The 24,091-nt window shown below is 43.0% G+C and overlaps 1 protein-coding gene across 1 annotated transcript in view; it reads right to left on the reverse strand.

Annotated features, from left to right (window-relative positions):
* LOC109872996 (polypeptide N-acetylgalactosaminyltransferase 10) overlaps positions 1–22,766 on the reverse strand; it is an 80,312-nt gene extending 57,546 nt beyond the window's left edge. Inside the window, exons 1-3 of the mRNA XM_031808319.1 lie at positions 22,487–22,766; positions 1,219–1,324; positions 645–783 (exon numbers count right to left, since the gene is read on the reverse strand). Coding sequence (XP_031664179.1) covers positions 645–783; positions 1,219–1,324; positions 22,487–22,645 — 404 coding nt within the window. The 5' untranslated portion in view covers positions 22,646–22,766. The remainder of the gene's footprint in view (positions 1–644; positions 784–1,218; positions 1,325–22,486) is intronic.
* Positions 22,767–24,091: the final 1,325 nt, after the last annotated feature.

Raw genomic sequence — 24,091 nt, forward strand, 5'->3', positions numbered from 1 at the left:
CTGCGACAACTGTCTTGCTTTTTGCAGATAGCATATTTTGGAAAACTAACTAAATAAGCCCACTGTCTAAAATAAATAGGCCCAGACAGTAATCGTGTTATTTTTGTATCATGGACAGGTGTTCACTTTTGCACCAGTCCAGTGTTAGAATATAAGTAGCACAGATTGCTAGCTAGGCTAACTACCTTGCTGGATAGATAGCTAAGCTAATGTTAACTAAGTGAGAATGTGATGAAGATAGGGCTGGCTGCTTGGTGAAGTGTACTTTTGATTATTTACATATTCAAATACGCTGACTACGGCAAGCTACTCACCGTCAAACCACCAGGCAGACTCTCTCTCACGTTGTTACTTAGGGCTTAATTATGTTCAATGAGCAACTCAGAGCGCCCTCTTCAGGCAACCATTGAATTTTTTTTTAAATGAGCGCAAATGAGCAGACGTATTTGTTTATGTGTATATAATATCAATGCTTTATCAGTGGAATAAAGACAGATAAATATTTTTGTGAATGTCTAATGTCAGCCGATAATATCTGTCAACCGTTCGGGCCCAAGAAACAACGGTGACTAAACTCTACTTGTCCTTTCGAAGGAATGTGGAGTTGACAAGCTGGGTAAATTAAAAGAGAAACACGCACTCACTTTGGGTGCCGGATGTCTGCGACAGAGCGGTTGAGGGAGATCCTATCGCTGACATAGATGTTGAACCCATTCTCCCTGTAGGCCTGGTCCACCCGGTCAGTGTCCGTCAGAGGAAAGGGCTTACCCTGCTCTCCGTTACCTACGCACACACGCACAGAGAGAACAGAAGAGACATGAGTGCAAAGATAATGTCAACTTAGGTTGAAATGCCTTGGTCCATCCATCTGTTGTCATGTTCTAGCCAGTAATGATCTGCTTTTCTCTGACAGACAGTGAAAGTACATGGACTTAGTGTCAGCTAAAATCCCTTCTTCTGTCTGAGGTACAGTACCTGCTGAATGAACCATAAGGACATTGGAAATGTCTTGCAGTCTGTCGAGCACATCAGTTTTAAATGGCCTACAGTTGTTGTGTTAGAATCAAAACCATTGAAAAGCTCATGTTCCTACAAACATATAATGCCTTGTGTGGAATCATTTGTTATTGCAGTATAGTTGTGGGCTTCAAACCTCAAACTAAAAAGGGGAGTGTGTGTGTGTGTGTGCGCGAGGGATTTCCTGAAGTTCTGTCCTACCAGAGCGAGCAGCATCTCTCCTGATTGCCTCGTAGTCGTGCCAGTCCTTCCTCCGCATGCCGTCCCGCCCCACCTGGGCATCCTTCTGGGGCCGGACGTTTACTCCCTGCCAAAACACACAGGAACAGAGGGTCAAACATCAGGACATACACCCACACACAGAGGGAATCACACACATACAGTACAGAGGGTCAAACGCATCCACGCATGCAGCACACACACCAGGAACAGAGGAACATATCAGGACACCTCACTAACCAGCAACCCTTATACCAGAGCCTGTGAGGCTTGATGCTCAAGTAGCTATATTAGTAGGTCTACATCACATTGGAGAGCATATTCATAAACATAACCATACAAGGAAATAAACAGTTGCCCATTCCCCAACAGCAGAGAATCTTGCAAACACACAACCATTACCAATAGTCATTATGGGATTTTTTTTGCCATCAGTTATAATTAAATGTAAGAGCTGGTCCTTACGTGCTGCTATGCTGGTCAGCATTTTTCAGAGGTTTGAGAACTGTTCTTATGAGAGCAGAGCAGAAGTGGAAAATGGGAATGAAGGAACTCAAGTATGGAAAAACTCATTTGACTTTAACACCAGAACTGGCATAGGCCAATAGCCACTGACATTTGATTATTATTATTTACTCAATCTCAACAAAAAACATCCTGCCACTTCCCTGACTTTTCCTAAATGTTTGTATTTTACATTGCTCAGTTGTCACAATTTTGAAATCAAGTATTTAGAGCCTTTTAACCTGTTTTTTTCCACACCTATTCCCAACTAACCTGCCAAGACAATGCGATGTAGGAATTTGGTACCCAGCCTGGCGCTAATGCGTCTCTCTCTCTCTCTCCTTACTGAATGAATCACAGATGATTGAATGGGCGATGAGTTTGTGTTATGCCTATTTATTAGAGTTGGTGTTCATGTTAATAACTCCACCACGCGCCTTGCAGGTTGGTACCATTCTCTTACCTTTTACTTTGTAAAAGGAAGCTGTTACAGGACGGTCTTATTTACTAGAACTATATCACATTTATTGTAAGGGAAACAAAAACATGCAAAACATATTCTTGACTATCAAAGTTGATGAGCGAGGGGAAACAAACTACACCAGTCAGCCTGAAACTAATTTCACACATAAGAGTTAGCCTAAAGACAATATTAAATATCTGCTAAATTCATATAGGGGAAACACTGCTTCACAATGTCTCAATTCCATCTCAGTAGGGGAGGAGAGGTCACAGTTGGTGTCAGGTAGGATGTCCATCGGCCACGAGGTGAGAGAGCAGTGAGGTTAGCACTGGGTCAGACTAGAGTCAATGGACCGCTCTGAAATAGACAGACGCACACGGTCCTTCATACACATAAAATCCCTAGCAGAAAAGACACGCTAGGTACAATTCAATCCATCACTTGGTTTTAGCTATGGAAGAACAAGGAATTTTGGAGACATAGCAGTAAAAGTACAAAAACAAACTCAGTGCTGCGAAGTTCACACAATGGAAATGTATAACATTTAATTTCATGCTTGTATCCCTGTGAGAATATCAATCCCAAGGCTCGCACATGCTCGCTTTCACATAGGTAGCGCACACACTTCTCTACTCCATTGAAAAACACATGCAGTGATTTGGCCATTAATCAAAGTCATCATCCATGTTCTAAAACGGATCCCTTTTAGGCGGGCAGACGTCACAAATTTGGATCACAACACAATGGGGAAATAATTAGCTCAATGGGAGGTTGCAATTAGTGAAACATTGTTCATGCAAATGGAAAAGCCTAATTGAATGGATCTCAATTAATTACTCAAATCAGTCTGCTAAGTAATATCACTGTGATGCGAAACAAACACACAAATACAACTTTTTGGTATTCGGGGTTTGGGCAGGGTACACCGTATTTGCAATGTATGTATGTAGGCTACTACTATCTAGTCTAGGCCAATTTGTCAAACCGATTATACATCAAAGGCCCACATAAAAGTTTAAACTGTTGGCCAGTGTGTGTGTGTGTGGGGGGGGGCTAATTAGGCTACAGTACTGAGCCGTAAGTGCTCCTGGTTAGGTTAGAGCTGTGTACTTATCTATTTGTCAAACAGCTGACATAAATACACCTGGGGGACTGCACACTGGCCTGAGGTCACCACACCTCCACTTTCACCACAATGTCCCTTTCTACATGTTCCCTGGCCAGAGGTAGAGGCATGAGAGGCAAGGCCACTCAAACCCATTAAAACGGCAGTAAACACTCAACTAGAGCTGCTAAAAAGGTAGAGACACGCTGACAAAAGTAAGCTTCAATTTAACAATCTGGAACAAGATTATTAAAAGTTGGATGCTCTACATTGGTGGTGGATGGAGTGAGTTAGGCCAAGACAACAAATGTAACACTTTTTGAAACCGAAATATGTTGGATCTTAATTTGAGCACCCTGTTGCAAGGTAACTTTCCTGCAATGCAGAAAATGTCAACCTTGTAGTGTATTTTAGTTTTAAAAAGGGCTTCTGAAGTTTGTAAGAAAAAATATTTAAACCAATACAAAAATGTCTGAATTCTTATCCACATTTCCTGTTGCTGTAAATGATTATTTTCCTGCTGTAACAAACTGTCTTTAATTAAGATACAGCGCTTTTCACTACAGATGTAGTATGTATATACCATTATAGATCCAATCCATCATGACATGATTTCACTGCACCGCAAATTACACAGGCCCTATGTTACAGGGTTAGGCCTACATTATGATAGATTGCTTTTATCCTTGTCAGAGGCATTGTACCAGTTTGACCACAGATCAGCTTTGTAAGCAGGTTGATAACAGTAGGCCTAGGCTACATGCAGAACAGACACTTTATCACTGGCACAAACACCAATTAAAAACAAGCAATTGAAAACAATGATAGAATAGTAGGGAAATACTTCCCCTCTCTTCAAAAGCTTTGCATGTCTCATTGTGTATGCATCCGACGGCCCTACTGCCACTGTACGTTGAGATTTACTTCATCCTCACAGACACACAGCAAGCAGAGAAAATCATCTCTGACGGACAGGTAACCTTATTAATCACCAGCTTAGACTCACTGTCACACTTCTGTACTGAGGCAGGCATTGAGATCAAGCCTCAGTTCAAGAGAGCCGCTCTCAAAATGTCACGACGAGAGCCTTTCCCCTCTGCACTGACGAGGACCGACAAGTCGATCTGTGCTTCCTCCTCCTCTGAAGCAAGATTGTGCCTCAGCATTTCCTTTTGATACAAATTTCAGAACACGGCGTTATGATATTCCACGGAGGCTTTGCTGCTCTAACAAGACCTTCGGAAACAAGACAAGGAGCTTCGGAAAACTTTTCACTGTGTGTAGTGACAGATGAGAAACGATAGAGGTGGGGGGGGGGGGAAAGCGAGAGAAAGAAAGAGAGAGAGAAAGAAAGAGAAGAAAGAGAAAGAAAGAGAGCGAGAGCGAGAAAGAGAGAGAGCGAGAAAGAGAGCGAGAAAGAGAGCGAAAGAGCGAGCGAGAAAGAAAGAGAGCGAGCGAGCGGGAGAGAAAGAAAGAGAGCGAGAAAGAGAGAAAGAGAGAGAGAAAGAGAGAGAGAAAGAGAAAATAAACAGAGCTGGAAGGAGCGATAAGGCCAAAGAGATAATGGTGGTTTGTGGCCCTCCTATACCCTCTTCTTCAGTTGAAGACCGAGCTCCACTGTGGACCTCAGAAGAAAACAAACATGCCAGCAATGGCATATTCATAACCAGAAAAGCTGTTGTAACTACTGAATACTAAAGTAAGGGAAATGAAACCAAACATTACCCAACAGCAGTCGGATCCCCTTTTTCACATTAGAGCACATTAGCATTACTCATCCTACGATGCGTGTACTGGCCCAGACTTACTATACAAAAGGCATAACAAGCATCCGTTCCACCGCTGAACATCAGGGTGAGTCCCACTACATTCATAATCAACACCATCAGAAGACTCCACGCAGGCAGAAACTCATTTCGTTTCAACACAGGCTCTTTTCCATTCCATCAGTATTCAAGGCACAGCACAAACACACTAATAGGGCAACGCTCAGACGTATCTCTCGTTCTGCACTCAGTCTTTATAAGTAACGGTCCATGATGCCGTATCTCTCGTTCTGCACTCACAGTCTTTATAAGTAACGGTCCATGATGCCGTATCTCTCGTTCTGCACTCACAGTCTTTATAAGTAACGGTCCATGATGCCGTATCTCTCGTTCTGCACTCACAGTCTTTATAAGTAACGGCCCATGATGCCGTATCTCTCGTTCTGCACTCACAGTCTTTATAAGTAACGGCCCATGATGCCGTATCTCTCGTTCTGCACTCACAGTCTTTATAAGTAACGGCCCATGATGCCGTATCTCTCGTTCTGCACTCACAGTCTTTATAAGTAACGGTCCATGATGCATTTGCAATCAAGCACAAATTTGGCTAAAAGCAGAGAGAGGTAAAAACACTGGCCCATTTTACCAGGCTGAGTGATCATTAATTAACTTCAATGTACCCTCTTAATGGTCTACTCATCTGATGGCTGTTCCTAGCAAATCATGTGTGTGTGGGGAGGAAATATGATGTATAAAGTAAAGTGTGTCGACTGCATCCTGTCATTAAATCAGTAAATGGTAAGGCAGCAGCGGACGCCTATTATTTGCAAAAGGCAAATAACACTACACGGCTGAAATAACTAGCAAAACAAAAGGCTGGTCAGACATCCAGTCAGACAGAACAGCTTCGTGGCATGGCACGGTGCAGCTGGCTGTCAGAGGCTGCTCACTGGATGAGCATCAGAGAGCTGGTCCCAGTGACCTTAGCCAGGTCTGTAAATGGAGGGATTTGATGACCACCCTCTCTGAATCACACGAACCTCATTTCCATCCAGCTGTGGTCCATCATTAATCTCACAAACACCAGATTATGAGTGGCACTGAGGAGGGCTGGGGTTGATATTGCGTCCTCTGCTTGGACTCTCGTCACACAATAGAACTCAAATAGCGTTCCAGATTTTTGATGCAAGAGACTCATACACGTGTCTCATACACGCACATGCAGACGCACACACTCTGGCTCTGGGTTCTCTGGTTGTCCTGCTTCTTGTGGTACGTCATCAAATGGCTACCCAGACTATTTGCATTGCCCCCCCCCCTCTACGCTGCTGCTACTCTGTTGATTATCTATGCATAGTCACTTTAATAACTCTACCTACATGTACTTATTACCTCAACACCGGTACCCCCGCACATTGACTCTGCACCGGTACCCCCTGTATATAGCCTCCACATTGACTCTGCACCGGTACCCCCTGTATATAGTCTCACTATTGTTATTTTACTGCTGCGCTTTAATTATTTGTTATTTTTATCTCTTAATATATTTTCTTAAAATTGCATTGTTGGTTAAGGGCTTGTAAGTAAGCATTTCACTAAGGTCTACACCCGTTGTATTTGCACATGTGACAAATACAATTTGATTTGATAATGTGATGTTTGGCATGAGACTGGCGTTACTGGCTCTCCTAGAGATCTCCAGATGTCTAAACAAATGCACAACCCAGAAGGTTGAGGACTAAGCCTCGTCTACCCCCTCAGGTTAGCTCAACTATGGGGAATAGAGAACTGTGTTAAGATGGAGCTCTGAAAGATGCACCACTGTAGTCCTCAATAAAATGTGTAAAACTGCAGAAGACACCAGTTGGACTACAGACGTGGACACAACTGAATATTTCTCTTCATCGAATGCCTGTCAAACAAAGCTAGCGCCCAACTCGTTTGATTTGTATATTCTGTCCATTCGTACCAACTGAACGCACATCTAGCAGATTTCACAAGTGAAGCATGAAAGTCTGGAGTATCTGAACAGTTGCTTGAAATGGTTTTCATCCTGAAGAACACCACAAATGTACCAATCACTATTCAAAAACAAGTGCAAGAAATGTGCCTCAGGTTTTAGGACATCTACATCAAAACTGTGTTTGTCTTCATTTCGCAGTGTGTATAGACAATGGAATATAAAATATATTTAGGAATCTTGAACGGAAATGCAATCATTAACATTATGCAGAGGTTTTCAAGGCAATAATGACTTTGTTGAGTTCGGGGCCGTGCTTGCGAGGACGATGGGCAGCTATCTGGTATAGAACGCTGGAATCAAAACTATTGTGTAGGGGAACAACCTGTATAGCATCCAAATAATTAAAACCGTCTTCGGGAGGTATGGATTAGTAAACAGATTGAGTTCCGCAGCCAGATCCCCAGCCAGAGAAAGAGTGTTATTGGATAGTCTTTATTTGGAAGAGAGCTCTTACTACCAGGGGCCTGATAAGAGAAGGACTGCCCATGCATTCTCTATGAGGATGGGAATCAGAGAACCGCCGGTCAATACTTGCCTGTCTGTTTCCATAGCACCTGCTGGGTGAGGGCTGAGCTCTGCTTTCCCACATGAAGACGGATCAGACGCAGCACAGCCATGCCCTTCTGAGATACAATCAGCTGCCTCCCCTCAATATTTTCACAGACTAATAAACCAACCAAGGAAGTCTGCCCTCTGCATATCACCTCCCTGATAGTCAACAAGATCCAAAACACCTGCCAGGAAAGTGCACTCACTGTAAACTGTTATCGTGGCCTTAAGTTATAGTTCTCTCTCATTTTGTGTCTCAAGTTTACTGTGCCACACACGTTGAGGTCAACCGAGCTCAGCCAAGAGGAAAGTGACTGGTGTGAGACCGAGGTTGTTCTAAGCCTACATTCCATAGGCAGGGACCGACAGTGAGGCACTCAGACCCCCCCCCCCCCCCCCTCCCTCCTTTAGGTCTTTTCATCCTAGCAAGGCCGCCACACAGCCCCAGCTCCCAGCAGGAGACATCATGCAGGCCCCGCTGGGCTGTGTCTACAGAGATCCACTGCCACAGCCAGGCTTTCCACAGGCACGCTCAGTATCTTGGTTTGTCTCTCTCCCTCTCTCTGTTCCAGTCTGTTGGAAGTGGAAATGAGAATAGGGGTGGGAGGGATTGTTGCCTTCATACTCCTGAAGGCAAGTCACACTGAAATGCTTGGACACACACAGGGAGGTGGTGAGAGGGAAAGAGCTGGTGTGGTCCTGCATGCCAGGCTGTACACTGACAGAGGAAGTACAGCAGCTCCAGAGGTCAGTAGATCATATCTAACACAACACACCTTGCAAAGAGAGCCACCACAATAGAGGATCAAGATTATCTTGACATAACACCACAAATGGTTTTAGATGGGCCAAGAGCGATGGAATGAAAGGGACAAACTCACACCATTTCTACCAAAGCATCATTCTTGCAAGTGGCAACTAATGGATATTCTTTCAGTGTACATTCATATAACATTCCTTCTTACAATCAAAAGATCCTCATGCAACATACTCATACGGCATACTAAAATAATAAGAAGGGTGTGAGTTTGAGTCTTGAGGCAATGAGTCCCTCATTAACAATTTAGTCCTAAAAAAATCTGCTCAGTGCAACCAAGGAAAATCCCAAGAATGATATTCAAAAAGAGGACTGTTGAGCTGAGTTGTCGTACGGGTTTGGAAGGCCCTAGTCATTTGAAAACACGATATTTCCACTTTACTTATGCAGGTTCCAACTCCTAGTACCTCACAAATAGGTTTAACTACCTGTTTTTGACTCCCTACAGTATTTACTCTGCTTCATACTGACAGCTATGCCTGCAGTCAGTCCGCCCCATCCTGGCCCTGATCTCCTCCACTGCCCAGACGGCACTGTGGGACTCAGGTCCCAGACGGCACTGTGGGACTCAGGTCCCAGACGGCACTGTGGGACTCAGGTCCCAGACGGCACTGTGGGACTCAGGTCCCAGACGGCACTGTGGGACTCAGGTCCCAGACGGCACTGTGGGACTCAGGTCCCAGACGGCACTGTGGGACTCAGGTCCCAGACGGCACTGTGGGACTCAGGTCCCAGACGGCACTGTGGGACTCAGGTCCCAGACGGCACTGTGGGACTCATTTGACCACAAGCTTTGTTTCTGTACATGTATGCAGAACAATAACAGACAAGTGAACCGCACACTGCGCCAAAATACTTATTGTAAGTACACACAACAGCATGTACTCAATATAAATGGGTAGCTAGCTATAGGGGTGCTGTTAGGTTGGGGCTGGGGCCACCCTAATAAAGGGGTGAGTTTTAAAACAGCAAGTCTACAGTTACAAGGCTGCAGTACTGAAATATTCTGAGGTCAATTTAACCACAGGTCCAGGTTGGCAGACGCTGCAAGCAATATACACACAGCCAACCCTACCAGACAGCTGTCCCCCTTATCACCTAGTCCCCAGGATATGCTGAAATTACAATATCGGTCAACCGGCCTCTCCACCATCTCCATTATAATTGTACTTCATTTTAATTTAACTACGTAAGTCAGTTAAGAACAAATTCTTATTTTCAATGATGGCCTACCCCGGCCAAACCCTAACCCGGACGACGCTGGGCCAATTGTGCACCGCTCTATGGGACTCCCAATCACGGCCGGTTGTGATACAGCCTGGAATCAAACCAGGGTCTTTAGTGACACCTCTAGCACAGATGCAGTGCCTTAGACCGCTGCACCCTCGGGAGCCCCAAGGAGGGCACTTCAGACAAACAAGAGCATAGTATGGTGAGAGAATGGTCTTACAGGATTGTCAGTCAAAAGACATATTGACCAGATATAACCTCTGAACTTCGATCCTTTGCTGACTCAGTCTCTTCCCGATGTCTCTTGCTGCACAATTAGGCCCATGTTTTCCCATCACCATATGATCATTAGGCCACAGACACTGCAAGGCCTACTCATCCTCTTGATGACTGGTCCAGACCACCATGCTGCCAGGTCAGGACCAATTACATTTCAATATGAGAAATATGCAGTCAGTGTCTAGGGCACAGCCATAACTTACAGCCCTGCTGGATGCTGCCATGATCAGAGTATTCTCTGGCACCACCCCAATCCCATCGGAGAGAAGTGCTGTTCAAATAAGCTCCGTCCTTATTATCATGTCTGGAGGAGGCAGCAGGGTAATAACATCAGAGAAATATGGTAAAACATTAACTGCTGAGGCAAGGTAATACCAGCTCTAAGTGCAGTCTGTATGTTCCTACACAGAACCTACTGTGCCCCTGTCATTTCATGGCTTCCTTCCTGCACATCAGCACCAGGCTCTGTCTAAAAAGCCATTTCAGTCCACTCTCCTCCAGTCCCCTCCATTAAGGCACAAGCATCTCCCGCCCGCTATCCTTGCATGCTGAATGGCAGGGACAGTAAGCAGAATTCAGTGTGCACTTGAGTAAGCCATCTCTTCTCCTTTATTCACATGGTGGGCTCCACATCGGCGATGCTGTAATGTGGAGGGACAGATGTGGCTTACGTAACACCCAGGAAAATCAGTGTCTCGCTGAGGCTTAATCTTCATGACACCCCACTCTTGATGGACCATCACAAGCCTGCCACTGCGGTGCAGGGCAGGCCATTCTACAGCAGGTCACACTGCAGCAATCAATGAGCAGTTCTCTTAAGAGGAAATCAATGGGCGGATCGCTTGCCTGTGTTTGTCTCAAACGGAAAAGTGGAAAAGGAAATTACCACAGGAGGTAAATCATAATAATGCATGAATGAGTTTGAATAATTTTTACGTTGAAGCACTAATTTATTTGATTACAAAAGCAGTGCTTCAAACATTTTGCCAACTTTTAACTCATCCAGCAACTGCATGAGTGAACAAGATCATACGTTGACTGTATTTTCCTCATTAACATTAGACATCAATAACAACATCACACAACCAAGCGCTGAGTAACTCCAAATAGTTTTCTTTAATTTGCAATTAGAGAAAGTTGAGAGACTACCAGTGACATATAACGGGAAAAACAGAAATGTGTGAAATAAGAATCAGAACCCAGCTTTGCCGCCCGCCAGTAGTTTGTAGAGAAGCCGTGGTCTAGTGGAGCAAAAAAATGCAGCAACTCTGACAAAGACAGCATCTAAATTTTTTCAAACAGCTGTTCTGAACTGCGGGTTCAGTGTCTGTGAACGTGCTTGAAGAACAGGAATGCCTCTGTTCAAATCCTTCCTCTGATGTGTTAGAAGAAGACATTTTGCCTCTGATCTCTGAGTATGTGAGATCAGAAAGACTAAATCAATCCCTCTTCCCCCGTTTTCTGTGTATTTTGAAGAGGTCTTCCGTTCCCATGATTCCTAAAGGATTAGGCTCTTTAGGAGAACTACCAATGAAAGTAACCCGAGCGAGCACAATATGTTATGGCCTATCTGTACTTTTCTGTAGCCAAGCAGTCATCTTGGTCTGTAGAAAAGCAAATCAGAAACAACCATGCGGATCAGGCCAGACTAAATTAGTAGGTCTGACTCAAGCATTTCTGCAGTATAAAAAAAATGCAGCTCAAGTCTCACTGGTGGAGAGTGACTCAGAGTAAGCATACTTCAACAAGAGCCAAACATCCCTAATACCAAATGTTTGAGAAAATGTACTTAGACATCAAGATTATGACTAGGGATGCTGGTGATTTCTTGCCTGACAAAAATATACGGTGCATTCGGAAAGTATTCAGACCCATTGACTTGGTCTTATTCTAAAATGGATTCAATTGTTTTTCCTTCATCAATCCACACACAATACCCGAAAATGAAAAAGCAAAACCAAGTTTTTAGAAATGTTTGCAAAAGTATAAAATTAAAAACAAATACAAAAATATCAGATTTACATAAATATTCAGACCCTTTACTCAGTACTTTGTTGAAGCACCTTTGGCAGCAATTACAGCCACGAGTCTTCTTGGGTATGACGCTACAAGCTTGGCACACCTCCCATTCTTCTCTGCAGATCCTGTCAAGCTCTGTCAGGTTGGACGTGGAACGTTGCTGCACAACTATTTTCAGGTCTCTCCAGCGATTTTCGATCCTAATCTGACAATTATATGCATAGTCTAGTTTCTGGGCATGAGAAATAGGCAGTTTCAAAAGGGTGTGTTTTTTTGTGTGCCAAAAACGAAAATCCTGCCCCCTACACTCAAGAAGTTAATTCCTAGGCGGTCATTGAAAATAAGAATTGGTTTTTAACTGACTTGCCTAGCTAAATAAAAGGTAAAAAAAAAAAATTGAGACGAGATTAGAGTTGTTGGTTAGAGCTGCCCCGCCCTAAAAAAAATATATATATATATATATTTTTAAACTAAACAAAAAGAGATCTCAGGAGATCCAATATTAAGAATTGTTGACTTGCATGAAGCTGGAAAGGGTTACAAAAGTATCTCTAAAAGCCTTGATGTTCAAACTGTCTATAAATGGAGAAAGTTCAACACTGTTGCTACTCTCCCTAGGAGTGGCCATCCTGCAAAGATGACTGCAAGAGCACAGCGCAGAATGCTCAATGAGGTTAAGAAGAATCCTAGAGTCAGCTAAAGACTTAAGGAAATCTCTGGAACATGCTAACATCTGTTTACGAGTCTACGATACGTAAAACACTAAACAAGAATGGTGTTCATGGGAGGACACCACAGAAGAAGCCACTGCTGTCCAATAAAAACATTGCTGCACGTCTGTAGTTAGCAAAATAGCATCTGGATGTTCCACCGCGCTACTGGAAAAATATTCTGTGGACAGATGAAACTAAAGTTGAGTTGTTAGAAAGGAACAGCACACCAACATCAAAACCTCTTCCCAACTTTAATGTATCGTGAAGGGAGCATCATGGTTTGGAGTTTATTTGCTGCGGGAGGCCCTGGACAGCTTGCTATCGGCGACAGAAAAATGAATTCCCAAGTTTATCAAGACATTTTGCAGGAGAATGTAAGGCTATCTGTCCACCAATTGAAGCTTAACAGAAGTTGGGTGATGCAACAGGACAACGACCCAAAACACAGAAGTAAATCAACAACAGAATGGCTTCAACAGAAGAAAATATGACTTCTGGATTGGCCCAGTCAGAGTCCTGACAACCCGATTGAGATGCTGTGGCCTGACCTCAAGAGAGCGGTTCACACCAGACATCCCAAGAATATTGCTGAACTGAAACAGTTTTGTAAAGAGGAATGGTCCAAAATTCCTCCTGACCGTTGTTATTAAATCCCAGTATTCACATACTTTTCCATCCTGCACTGTGAATGTGTAAATGGGGTGTTCAATAAAAGGCATGAACATGTAAAATTGTTTGTGTGTAATTAGTTAAGCAGACTGTGTATAACAAAAAGATCAGATCAAATTGTATAACAAAATTATGCAGAAGTCCAGGTAATTCCAAAGGGTTCACATACTTTTCTTGCCACTGTATTTTTGGGAAAGAGTGGTAAGCAGCCTGAAACCTATAGCAGTAGCCATTGCACGGATTGAGGGAGACAATGCCATTCTGTCTGATGACTCTGCTTGCAGGTATAAGCGAAGAAATCCATACAGCCCTGTTGCTCCAAGCAGAGGAAACTGCAGTTCGGTTCAGAAATACATCAAAAAGCGTGAAGACTTCTGCCTGAAGCACATACAGTTGAAGTTGGAAGTTATACACTTTAGCCAAATACATTTAAACTAAAGTTTTTTTACAATTTCTGACATTTATTTCAAGTAAAAATCCCCAGTCTTAGGTCAGTTAGGATCACCACTATTTTAAGAACATGAAATGTCAGAATAATAGGAGAGAGAATGATATATTTCAGCTTTTTATTTATTTCATCACATTCCCAGTGGGTCAGAAGTGTACATACACTCAATTAGTATTTGGTAGCATTGCCTTTAAATTGTTTAATTTGGGTCAAACGTTTCAGGTAGCCTTCTACAAGCTTCCTACAATAAGTTGGGTGAATTTTGGCCCCTTCCTCCTGACAGAGCTGGTGTAACTGAGTCAGGTTTGTAGGCCTCCTTGCTCGCACACGCTTTTTCAGTCGTGCCCACACATTTTCAATAGGATTGAGGTCAGGGCTTTGTGATGACCTCTCCAATACCTTGACTTTGTTGTCCTTAAGCCATTTTGCCACAACTTTGTAAGTATGCTTGGGGTCATTGTCCATTTGGAAGACACATTTGCAGCAGAGCTTTAACTTCCTGACTGATGTCTTGAGATGTTGCTTCAATATATCCACATAACTTTCGTACCTCATGATGCCATCTATTTTGTTCTGTGCACCAGAAAGTACGATCTTTGTTCCCATTTGCAGTTGCAAACTGTAGTCTGGCTTTTCTATGGCGGTTTTGAGACAGTGGATTCTTCCTTACTGGACAGCCTTTCCAGTTATGTTGATTTAAGACTCATTTTACTGTGGAAATAGATACTCTTGTACCCGTTTCCTCCAGCATCTTCACAAAGTCCTATGCTGTTGTTCTGGGATTGATTTGCACTTTTCACAATGTACGTTCATCTCTAGGAGACAGAACGCATTTCCTTCCTGAGCGGTATGACGGCTGGATGAGGGCAAGGTTCTTGGCAGTCTGGCAAAGTACACTTCCAAGCAAGGGCTTTGGGATGGAGACACAATATGGCAGTCGTGCCAACATATCTCATCAGCCACCTGGTGGAAGGGACTTTGTGGATCTGAGGCTCTTTCCCCGTTGCCTCAATCCTCCTCCAAATCCCACCAACATCAGCTGCCTCAGAGAGCAACTGGTCCTTGTTTGGGAACACACACACACACACACCAAAGCACGCAACAGGCTGACCACTACAAGGTTTGAAAAATTGGTGGCCATCCGGGCAAATTAAGCTTTTTGAGCCTGCCAACGAACCGTCCTCAACGAGGTTGGAAAGTGACAGTGAAGATGAGGCCTCAGAGTCTGATGTTCAAGATGTGGACATTGAGGAGGTCCAGGGAGATTACATGGAAGCCTGAGAGGAGGACAACCAAAGCTTTAGTTTCTAGACTATCATTTTACAGATGTTGAAAACGTTTTTTGGGAGATGCGATGGATCATTCAATATTCCCTTTTGTTGTTCAATGAAATCATCCCATGTGAAGAATCAACTCATTTAATTAAAGTTCAATTTGTAAGTAAATGTATTAGATTTGTTTCTATTGGAAGGATTTAATCATTTGCAATTAATGTCTACTTATGATAAGTTAAAAGGTTTGTCTCCATAAGATATAGTAAACATATCCAATGCAAAAAAACATTACATTTAAATGGAGTTCATATTAATTTGCATATATTCCCATATGTTCCCACCTCTGAATATTCCCCAAAATGTGCAACCCTAGTCTGAGGTCCTGAGTACTCTGAAGCAGGTTTTCATCAAGGTTCTCTCTGTACTTTGCTCCGTTCATCCTTTCCTTCGATTCTGACTAGTCTCCCAGTCCCTGCTGCTGAAAAAACATACCCACAGCATGATGCTGCCACCCCCATTCTTCATCGTAGGGATGGTGCCAGGTTCCTTGTGCCTTGACACAATCCTGCTCAGAGCTCTACACAATTCATTTCAAATCAAAGTTTATTTGTCACGTGCGCAGTATACAACAGGTGTACAGTGAAATGCTTACTTACAGGCTCTAACCAATAGTGCAAAAAAGGTATTAACTGAACAATAGTTAAGTAAAGAAATAAAAACAGTGAAAAGTAACAGTAGCGTGGCTATATACGGTAGCGAGGCTATAAAAGTAGTGAGGCTACATACAGACATCGGTTAGTTGGGCTGATTGAGGTAGTATGTACATGTAGATATGGTTAAAGTGACTATGCATATATAATGAACAGAAAGTAGCAGTAGTGTAAAAGAGGGGTTAGTGAGTGGTGGGTGGCGGGACACAATTCAAATAGCCTGGTTAGCCAATGTACGGGAGCACTGGTTGGTCGGGCCAATTGAGGTAGTATGTACATGAATGTATATAGTTAGTGACGATGCATATATGATAAACAGAGAGTAGCAGCAGCGTAAAAGAGGGGTTGGGGGGGGGGGCAGAAAATGCAAATAGTCCGGGTAGCCATTTTATTACCTGTTCAGGGACTTGGGGTAAAAACTGTTGAGAAGCCTTTTTGTCCTAGACTTGGCACTCCGGTACCGCTTGCCGTGCGGTAGTAGAGAGAACAGTCTATGACTGGGGTGGCTGGGGTCTTTGAACGTTTTTAGGGCCTAGAGGTCCTGGATGGCATGCAGCTTAGCTCCAGTGATGTACTGGGCCATACGTACTACCCTCTGTAGTGCCTTACCAGGCAGGGATGCAACCAGGATGCTCTCGATGTTGCAGCTGTAGAACCTTTTGAGGATCTTAGGACCCACGCCAAATCTTTTTATAGTTTCCTGAGAGGGAGAAGGCTTTGTCGTGCCCTCTTCACAACTGTCTTGGTGTGTTTGGACCATTCTAGTTTGTTGGTGATGTGGACACCAATGACCTTGAAGCTCTCAACCTGCTCCACTGAATGGGGCTGTGCTCGGTCCTCTTTTTCCTGTAGTCCACAATCATCCCCTTAGTCTTGGTTACGTTGAGGGATAGGTTGTTATTCTGGTACCACCCGGCAAGATCTGACCTCCTCCCTATAAGCGGTCTCGTCATTGTCGGTGATCAGGCCTACCACTGTTCTGTTATCTGCAAACGTAATGATGGTGTTGGAGTCATGCCTGGCCATGCAGTTGTGGGTGAACAGGGCGTACAGGAGGGGACTGAGCACACACCCCTGGGGGGGCTCCAGTGTTGAGGATCAGCGTGGCAGATATGTTGTTACATACCCTCACCACCTGGTGGTGGCCCATCAGGAAGTCCAGGATCCAATTGGAGAGGGAGGTGTTTTAGTCTTATAGTATTGAGGGTACTATGGTGTTAAACACTGAGCTGTAGTCAATGAATAGCTTTCTCACATAAGTGTTCCTTTTGTCCAGGTGGGAAAGGGTAGTGTGGAGTGCAATAGAGATTGCATCATCTGTGGATCTGTTTGGGCGGTATGCAAATTGGAGTGGGTCTAGGGTTTCTGGGATAATGGTGTTGATGCGAGCCATTACCAGCCTTTCCAAGCACTTCATGGCTACAGACGTGAGTGCTACGGGTCTGTAGTCATTTAGGCAGTTTGCCTTCGTGTTCTTGGGGACAGGGACTATGTTGGCCTGCTTGAAACATGTTGATATTACAGACTCAGTCAGGGACATGTTGAAAATGTCAGTAAAGATACCTGCCAGTTGCTCAGCACATGCCCAGAGCACACACCCTGGTAATCTGTCTGGCCCTGCAGCCTTGTGTATGTTGATCTGTTTAAAGGTCTTACTCACGTCGGCTACGAAGAGCGTGATCACACAGTCATCCAGAACAGCTGATGCACTCATGCACGCCTCAGTGTTGCTTGCTTCAAAGCGAGCATAGAAGTGATTTAGCTCGTCTGGTAGGCTCATGTCACTGGGCAGCTCGCGACTGTGCTTCCCTTTGTAGTCTGTAATAGTTTGCAAGCCCTGCCACATAAGACGAGCGTCGGAGCCGGTGTAGTATGATTCAATCTTAGCCCTGTATTGACGCTTTGCCTGTTTGATGGTTCTTCCCAGTGCATAGCATGATTTCTTGTAAGATTTCTTGTAAGTCCCGCACCTTGAAAGCAGCAGCTCTACCCTTTAGCTCAGTGCGAATGTTGCCTGTAATCCATGGCTTCTGGTTGGGGTATGTACGTACAGTCACTGTGGGGACGACGTCCTCGATGCACTTATTGATAAAAGCCAGTGATTGATGTGGTGTACGCCATCGGAAGAATCCCGGAACATGTTCCAGTCTACAGTCCTGTAGTTTAGCATCTGCTTCATCTGACCACTTTTTTATAGACCGAGTCACTGGTGCTTCCTGCTTTAATTTAGCTTGTAAGCAGGAATCAGGATGTTAGAGTTGTGGTCGGATTTACCAAATGGAGGGCGAGGGAGAGCTTTGTACGCGTCTCTGTTTGTGGAGTACAGGTGATCTAGAATTGTTTCCCCTCTGGTTGCACATTTAATACGTTGATAGAAATTAGGTAGAACTGATTTAAGTTTCCCTACATTAAAGTCTCCGGCCACTAGGAGCGCCGCCTCTGGGTGAGTGGTTTCCTGTTTGCTTATTTCCTTATACAGCTGAGTGAGTGCGGTCTTAGTGCCAGCATCTGTCTTTGGTGGTAAATAAACAGCCACGAAAAGTATAGCTGAAAACTCTCTAGGCAAGTAGTGTGGCCTGCAATTGATCACAATATACTCTACTTCAGACGAGAAAAATATAGAGACTTCCTTAGATTTCGTCCACCAGCTGTTTACAAATATGCACAGACCACCCCGTCACGGTAGGGTCTACACTTGTTGTATTCAGTTCATGTGACAAATAAAGTTTGATTTGATGAGTCCAAATTTGAGATTTTTGCCTCCAACCGCTGTGTCTTTGTGAGACGCAGAGTAGGTGAACGGATGATCTCCACGTGTGTGGTTCCCACTATGAAGCATGGAGAAGGTGTGAGTGTGCTTTGCTGGTGACACTGTCTGGGATTTATTTAGAATTCAAGGCACAATTAAACAGCATGGCTACCACAGCATTCTGCAGCAATATGCCATCGCATCTGGTTTGCGCTTAGTGGGATAATCATTTGTTTTTCAACAGGACAATGACCCAACACTCCCCAGGCTGTGTAAGGGCTATTTAACCAAGAACGAGAGTGATGGAGTACTGCATCAGATGACCTGGCCTCCACAGTCACCCGACCTCAACCCAATTGGGATGACAGAGTGAAGGAAAAGCAACCATTAAGTGCTCAGCATATGTGGGAACTCCTTCAAGACTGTTGGAAAAGCATTCGAGGTGAAGCTGGTTGAGAGAATGCCAAGAATGCGCAAAGCTGTCATCAAGGCAAAGGGTAGCTACTTTGAAGTATCTCAAATATCTTTTTATTTGTTTAACACTTTTTGGTTACTACATAATTCCATTTGTTTTATTTCATAGTTTTGATGTCTTCACTATTATTCTATGATGTATAAAACAATAAAAATAAAGAAAAACCCTTGAATGAGTAGGTGTGCCCAAACTTTTTACTGATACTATATAGTCATTCAATAAAAAACAAGTGCCATTGAAACGAATTAGCTACGTTACCTGCTCGGCTCTAGTGGGGTCACAGCGGAGCTTTGCAGTGGCAAAAGATGTCATGAGAAATTGCTGCTGCTTGTAATATTTCACTTCATATGCAGTCAAAATGCCTGCCTCTGCACTTCTAGTGTTACCCTCTGCACTGTTCTTCAAGTAAATGTGTTTTTGTGGAAATTGTTCAAAGTAGCCTTATGCATATCGTTGTATGGTATGTTAAACATAGCAATCACTGTTTTTTGTTAGTTTTTTTGCATACATTTTATGGTGAGAAATAGGAGTCTCAGTGTTACTCTAGAATTGCCCTATACAGGAAACAAATGTGATAGAGCAACATCAGACACTGCATAAAATGTAGCTCTGCAATAATACAGAACCAACCTTACCACAACATTCACTGCCTTAATTTTACCAGGCAAGTTGACTGAGAACACATTTTTCATCATCATAACCCATGGATGCACATTAACTGTCTTTACACGGCATCCAGGGGCCATCTGCACCTGACTCTCATCAGCACGCGCTCAGCCTCCGCCACAGCTAGCAGCGCTCAACGCTCGCCTTGTCTGAAGAACGAGGGGAGGAAATGTTTTACAACAAAGTCTGCCTCTAAACAAACACCTCTTTTATCCCATCTCTGCTTTTAATCCCAAGGTATTTTCCTCCCCGCCTTTAACGAGTGACTGCGCTCTCTCTGCATCAATCTTCTAATCTTCCAAAGGCTTAACACATTCACAACAAAATCGAAATTCCGAGTCTCTAAACATACTGAGTTGATGTTTTATCTCAGCTGTCATCCACTTTTAAAGGTTGTAGGGTGTCGTATTTACTGTGCCAGTTTCTGCATGGGATAATGAATCAAAATACAGTTTTCATAGAATGTTTGGGAATGACGTAGAGTAAGGCACGTGAAAATTATATAGCAATATAGTCAGAAAGCGGTCGTGAGTTTAAAATGACCAATTAAAATGTATTGACACCGCAGTAAATAAAACGTGTCAATCTTGTCCAGGACTGGACTCTACACACGCCATAGCCAATCAGAGCTACAGTAGGCCCATATGAAAACAAACCATTTGTCACACGGGCCTGGTATCATTCACTTTGAACTGGGCCGTGTGTTTACAGGCAATAACAACAGCTCAACTTAGACCATTAGAAAATAGAGATGCACAATATAAAATCGGTGAACATATAGGAATCGGCCGATGTCTAGTTTAACGCCCGATGTGCCAAACCGATGTCAAAGCTGATGTGCATACCTATATAACAAAAGGTACATGATGTAATGACATCACGTAAACCTTCAATGTAGGACAAGCTAGTTAACCTAGTAATTTCATTAACTATGTGTAGTTAACTAGTGATTATGTGAAGATTGATTGTTTTTTATAAGATAGGTTTAATGTTATCTAGCAACTTACCTTGGCTTCTTGCTGCACTCGCGTAACAGGTGGTCAAGCCTGCCACGCAGTTTCCCCGTGTAATGCAATGTATTCGGCCATAATCAGTGTCCAAAAATGCCGATTACCGATTGTTATGAAAACTTGAAATCGTCCCTAATTAATCGGGCATTCCGATTAATCGGTCGACCTCTAGTTTAATTGCCTTTGAATATTATTATTTTTTCTGTAATGTTAAAGGCCAAATTCGGTTTTTATCTCATTATCAAATCATTTCTGTGTGATTGTTTTAAATTAAAATGGTTAAAATAAACAAAAATAGCTTCTTAGCAAAGAGCAATTTCTCAAGCAAGAATTTAGCTAGGACTGTCTGGGAGTGGTCTGAGTGGGGAGGGGGAAACTGAAAACTAGCTGTTAAAATCGGCAGACAGGTTTGGAACTCATCTTTCTTATTGGTCTATTAACTAATTCAGGTGGGCCAGAACTCCATCCCACCAAAACAGGCTATTATTTCAGAAGGTCTTTTCAAACAGCTCTTACACTAAATGGGCATGATCATATCAGCATTTTCACAGCATTACCTCAGTGTAGAAATATATATAAAAACAGGAAATCCACGTTGACTGCATTTGGACTTTAACACTCCCCACATAATATTGACTGTAAAAACTACCCAAGTGGCATTGTACAGTCTGGTCCCATCGTTGATGATAGTATCCAAATCAAAACAGTATCACTTCCAAATAGGAAGTTGCAATATTTTGTTTCCCAACATACACTAAGACTTTTGTAATTTCAACAATAAAACACTGTAGAATGCACAGTAAAATACCATACATTTATTTTACATCATTAATACAACTTAGACTTTTACAAAATATGCTGTAATATATTTCACAGTACTATGTTCCTTACTGTAACACATTACAGCATCCCTGTACATTTATAGCAGTAGAGCTGTAATATGTTTTACAGTAAGGAACACAGTAGTGTAAAATATTACAGCATCTCTGCTGTAAAGCAAAATTACAGTATAAAGCTGGAAACTCTGGTGTAAGTATAGGCCTAAAAGCTGTATATTTACAGGGAAAAGTTGGACAGTGTAGCATTTAATTTGTTTTGCTCTGACTATAGCTACCGGTTCAATAAAGTGCAAGTCGGATGGTGAAAACAAACTGTTGTTTCACACCACAAAACCCCGAATAACAGCGCAAGAATGGCCAACAGGCTAGCGCGTGTTCTAACACCTGACCCAGCAGAAAGACATGTTTTAAGACCGCAGCATATTTGCGCTAGGTCAACAACCAGTCGTTCACATCCTGAAGTCTAGCTGTGTTACAAGTTACAACGCATAGTTCCAGACTAGGCTACGTGGCCTTTTCAACATCCACCCGCGTACAGTATCTAGCTGGCATTATCCCCCCCACATTATTCTGAAAGTTCGACATTAGAGACAACATGCACCATTTCAAGAAAAAGGAATGTAGCGTAACTAGCTAACAAACTAATGTCATTGCAAAGGAGATGACAAGCAGTGAGCCACGCAATAATGCATGAAAAGGTGATGTAGAAACTTGCTAAACAGCAAATTGACAACGGAATAACTGCTGTCAAAGCCCCACATGGTCGAGCTAGCGAAATGTTAAGCTAGCTAGTCAGGTACATCACACAATTGCAGATATTTTACATGCGTGCTAGCTAGGTCCATTACCAACGTGATCGGGCAGTCAGCAACACCGAGGTGATACCAATAGGTTTTTCAGTTGCAGCGCAAGCCAGGCAAACGGTGCACGAGCCAACCTTACCTGTATTTGAGGGATGCCACCCGGTCCCTCCACTATTTCTGGCGAGTTCTCAAAAACTCGGTCTCGGTATAATGACCACAGACCAACGTTCGGCAGGAAAATAAGAGCGGCTATAAGTAACCCTGCGAACTGCAGTAGTCGTTTTTCTTTTCGCCTCATCTCTCCAGAATAAATGTGAGAAAAACTGTCTACAATGTACTCCCAACTGCTTCCAGGTGGACAACTTTCAATCTGAACAAACCAACGATATAATGTTGAAGCTGCGGGAACTTCCGCTAGGGGGAGTGAACCAATATCGTAGTTGGGAGCACAAGGACAGACTTTTGCATTCTTTGTAGTGAATAATGATAATAAATATTTGAATCCCAACCAGTTTACCTAATTATACTGCAACAGCACAATATGTTATATTAGATCACCTGCATACCTGTAGAACAGTTGAAAGTTACTCTCATGGTCCCTTGGTGACAATAAAGTGGAGTCACTCAGATTGACCAACAAAATGTACATTTGCATTAATGTAGCGACTTCAATGCAATTTATTCGTGGCAAAATTAGAGGGTTAATGATAATAGAAAATATACTCTCCGAAATTAAATGTAACATTGTAATTCAAGCATTTCTATTGGTAATTGTAAATAATGTGTTGAATCTTGTGGTTGTTTTTTCCTAGGCAAATGTATAAAAACCAACGTGTGTTAAAGGCCCAGTGCAGTCAATAACGTGTTTTTCATGTGTTATATATATTTCCACATTAGCAGGTTGGAATAAAACTGTAAAATTGTGAAATTGGTGCTGCATCTTGGAAACCAAGATTGTTCTTAGGGCAGGCCTGGTTGTAGCTAGATATGTTTGAGTTGCGTTGGGGACAATTTTACCAAATCCTAACCTTTTTCCTAACCTGCCAAGTTAATTCTTCTAACCTACCACGAAAAAGTGACTTCTGCTAGTCAAAACCGGCAGACCTGCCCTGATAGCAGTGTGAGTAGGCCTATCTACTAATGTGATACAGCGCAATTGATGATAATGCTCTTTTAGTGTTAATAGACCGCCTGCAATCAAATCACATTTATTGGTCACATACACATGGTTAGCAGATGTTAATGCGAGTGTAGCGAAATGCTTGTGCTTCTAGTTCCGACAGCCTGTTTTGGTGGGATGGAGTTTTGGCATGCCTGGTGACTGATGTCATTGGAATGGGGGTGACAAGCAGTGAGACACGCAATAACACATGCAAAAGTCATGTAGAATCTTGTTAGGTAGCAAATTGACAAATTGAAGAACTGCTGGCAAACAGCCTCACTTGTTAAGGTACCTAGTCAGGTACATCACACAATTGCAGATATTTTACATGCTAGCTAGGTCCATCACTGAGGTGATACCAAGAAAGAGAATTCCAAACCTCTCTGCCAATAACAGCTAGTTTTCAGTTTTCCCCTCCCCACTAAGACTACACTCAAACCACTCCTAGACAGTCATAGCCAAATTCTTGCTTGAGAAATGTATTTTGATAACAAAGCTATTGTTGTATCTTTTTGACAACTTTGATTGAAAACAATCACAGTAAGGTACTTAATTGTTACCCAGAAATGATTTAATATTGAG

This window comes from Oncorhynchus kisutch, linkage group LG28, assembly GCF_002021735.2.
Source record: "Oncorhynchus kisutch isolate 150728-3 linkage group LG28, Okis_V2, whole genome shotgun sequence".
NCBI lineage: Eukaryota > Metazoa > Chordata > Actinopteri > Salmoniformes > Salmonidae > Oncorhynchus > Oncorhynchus kisutch.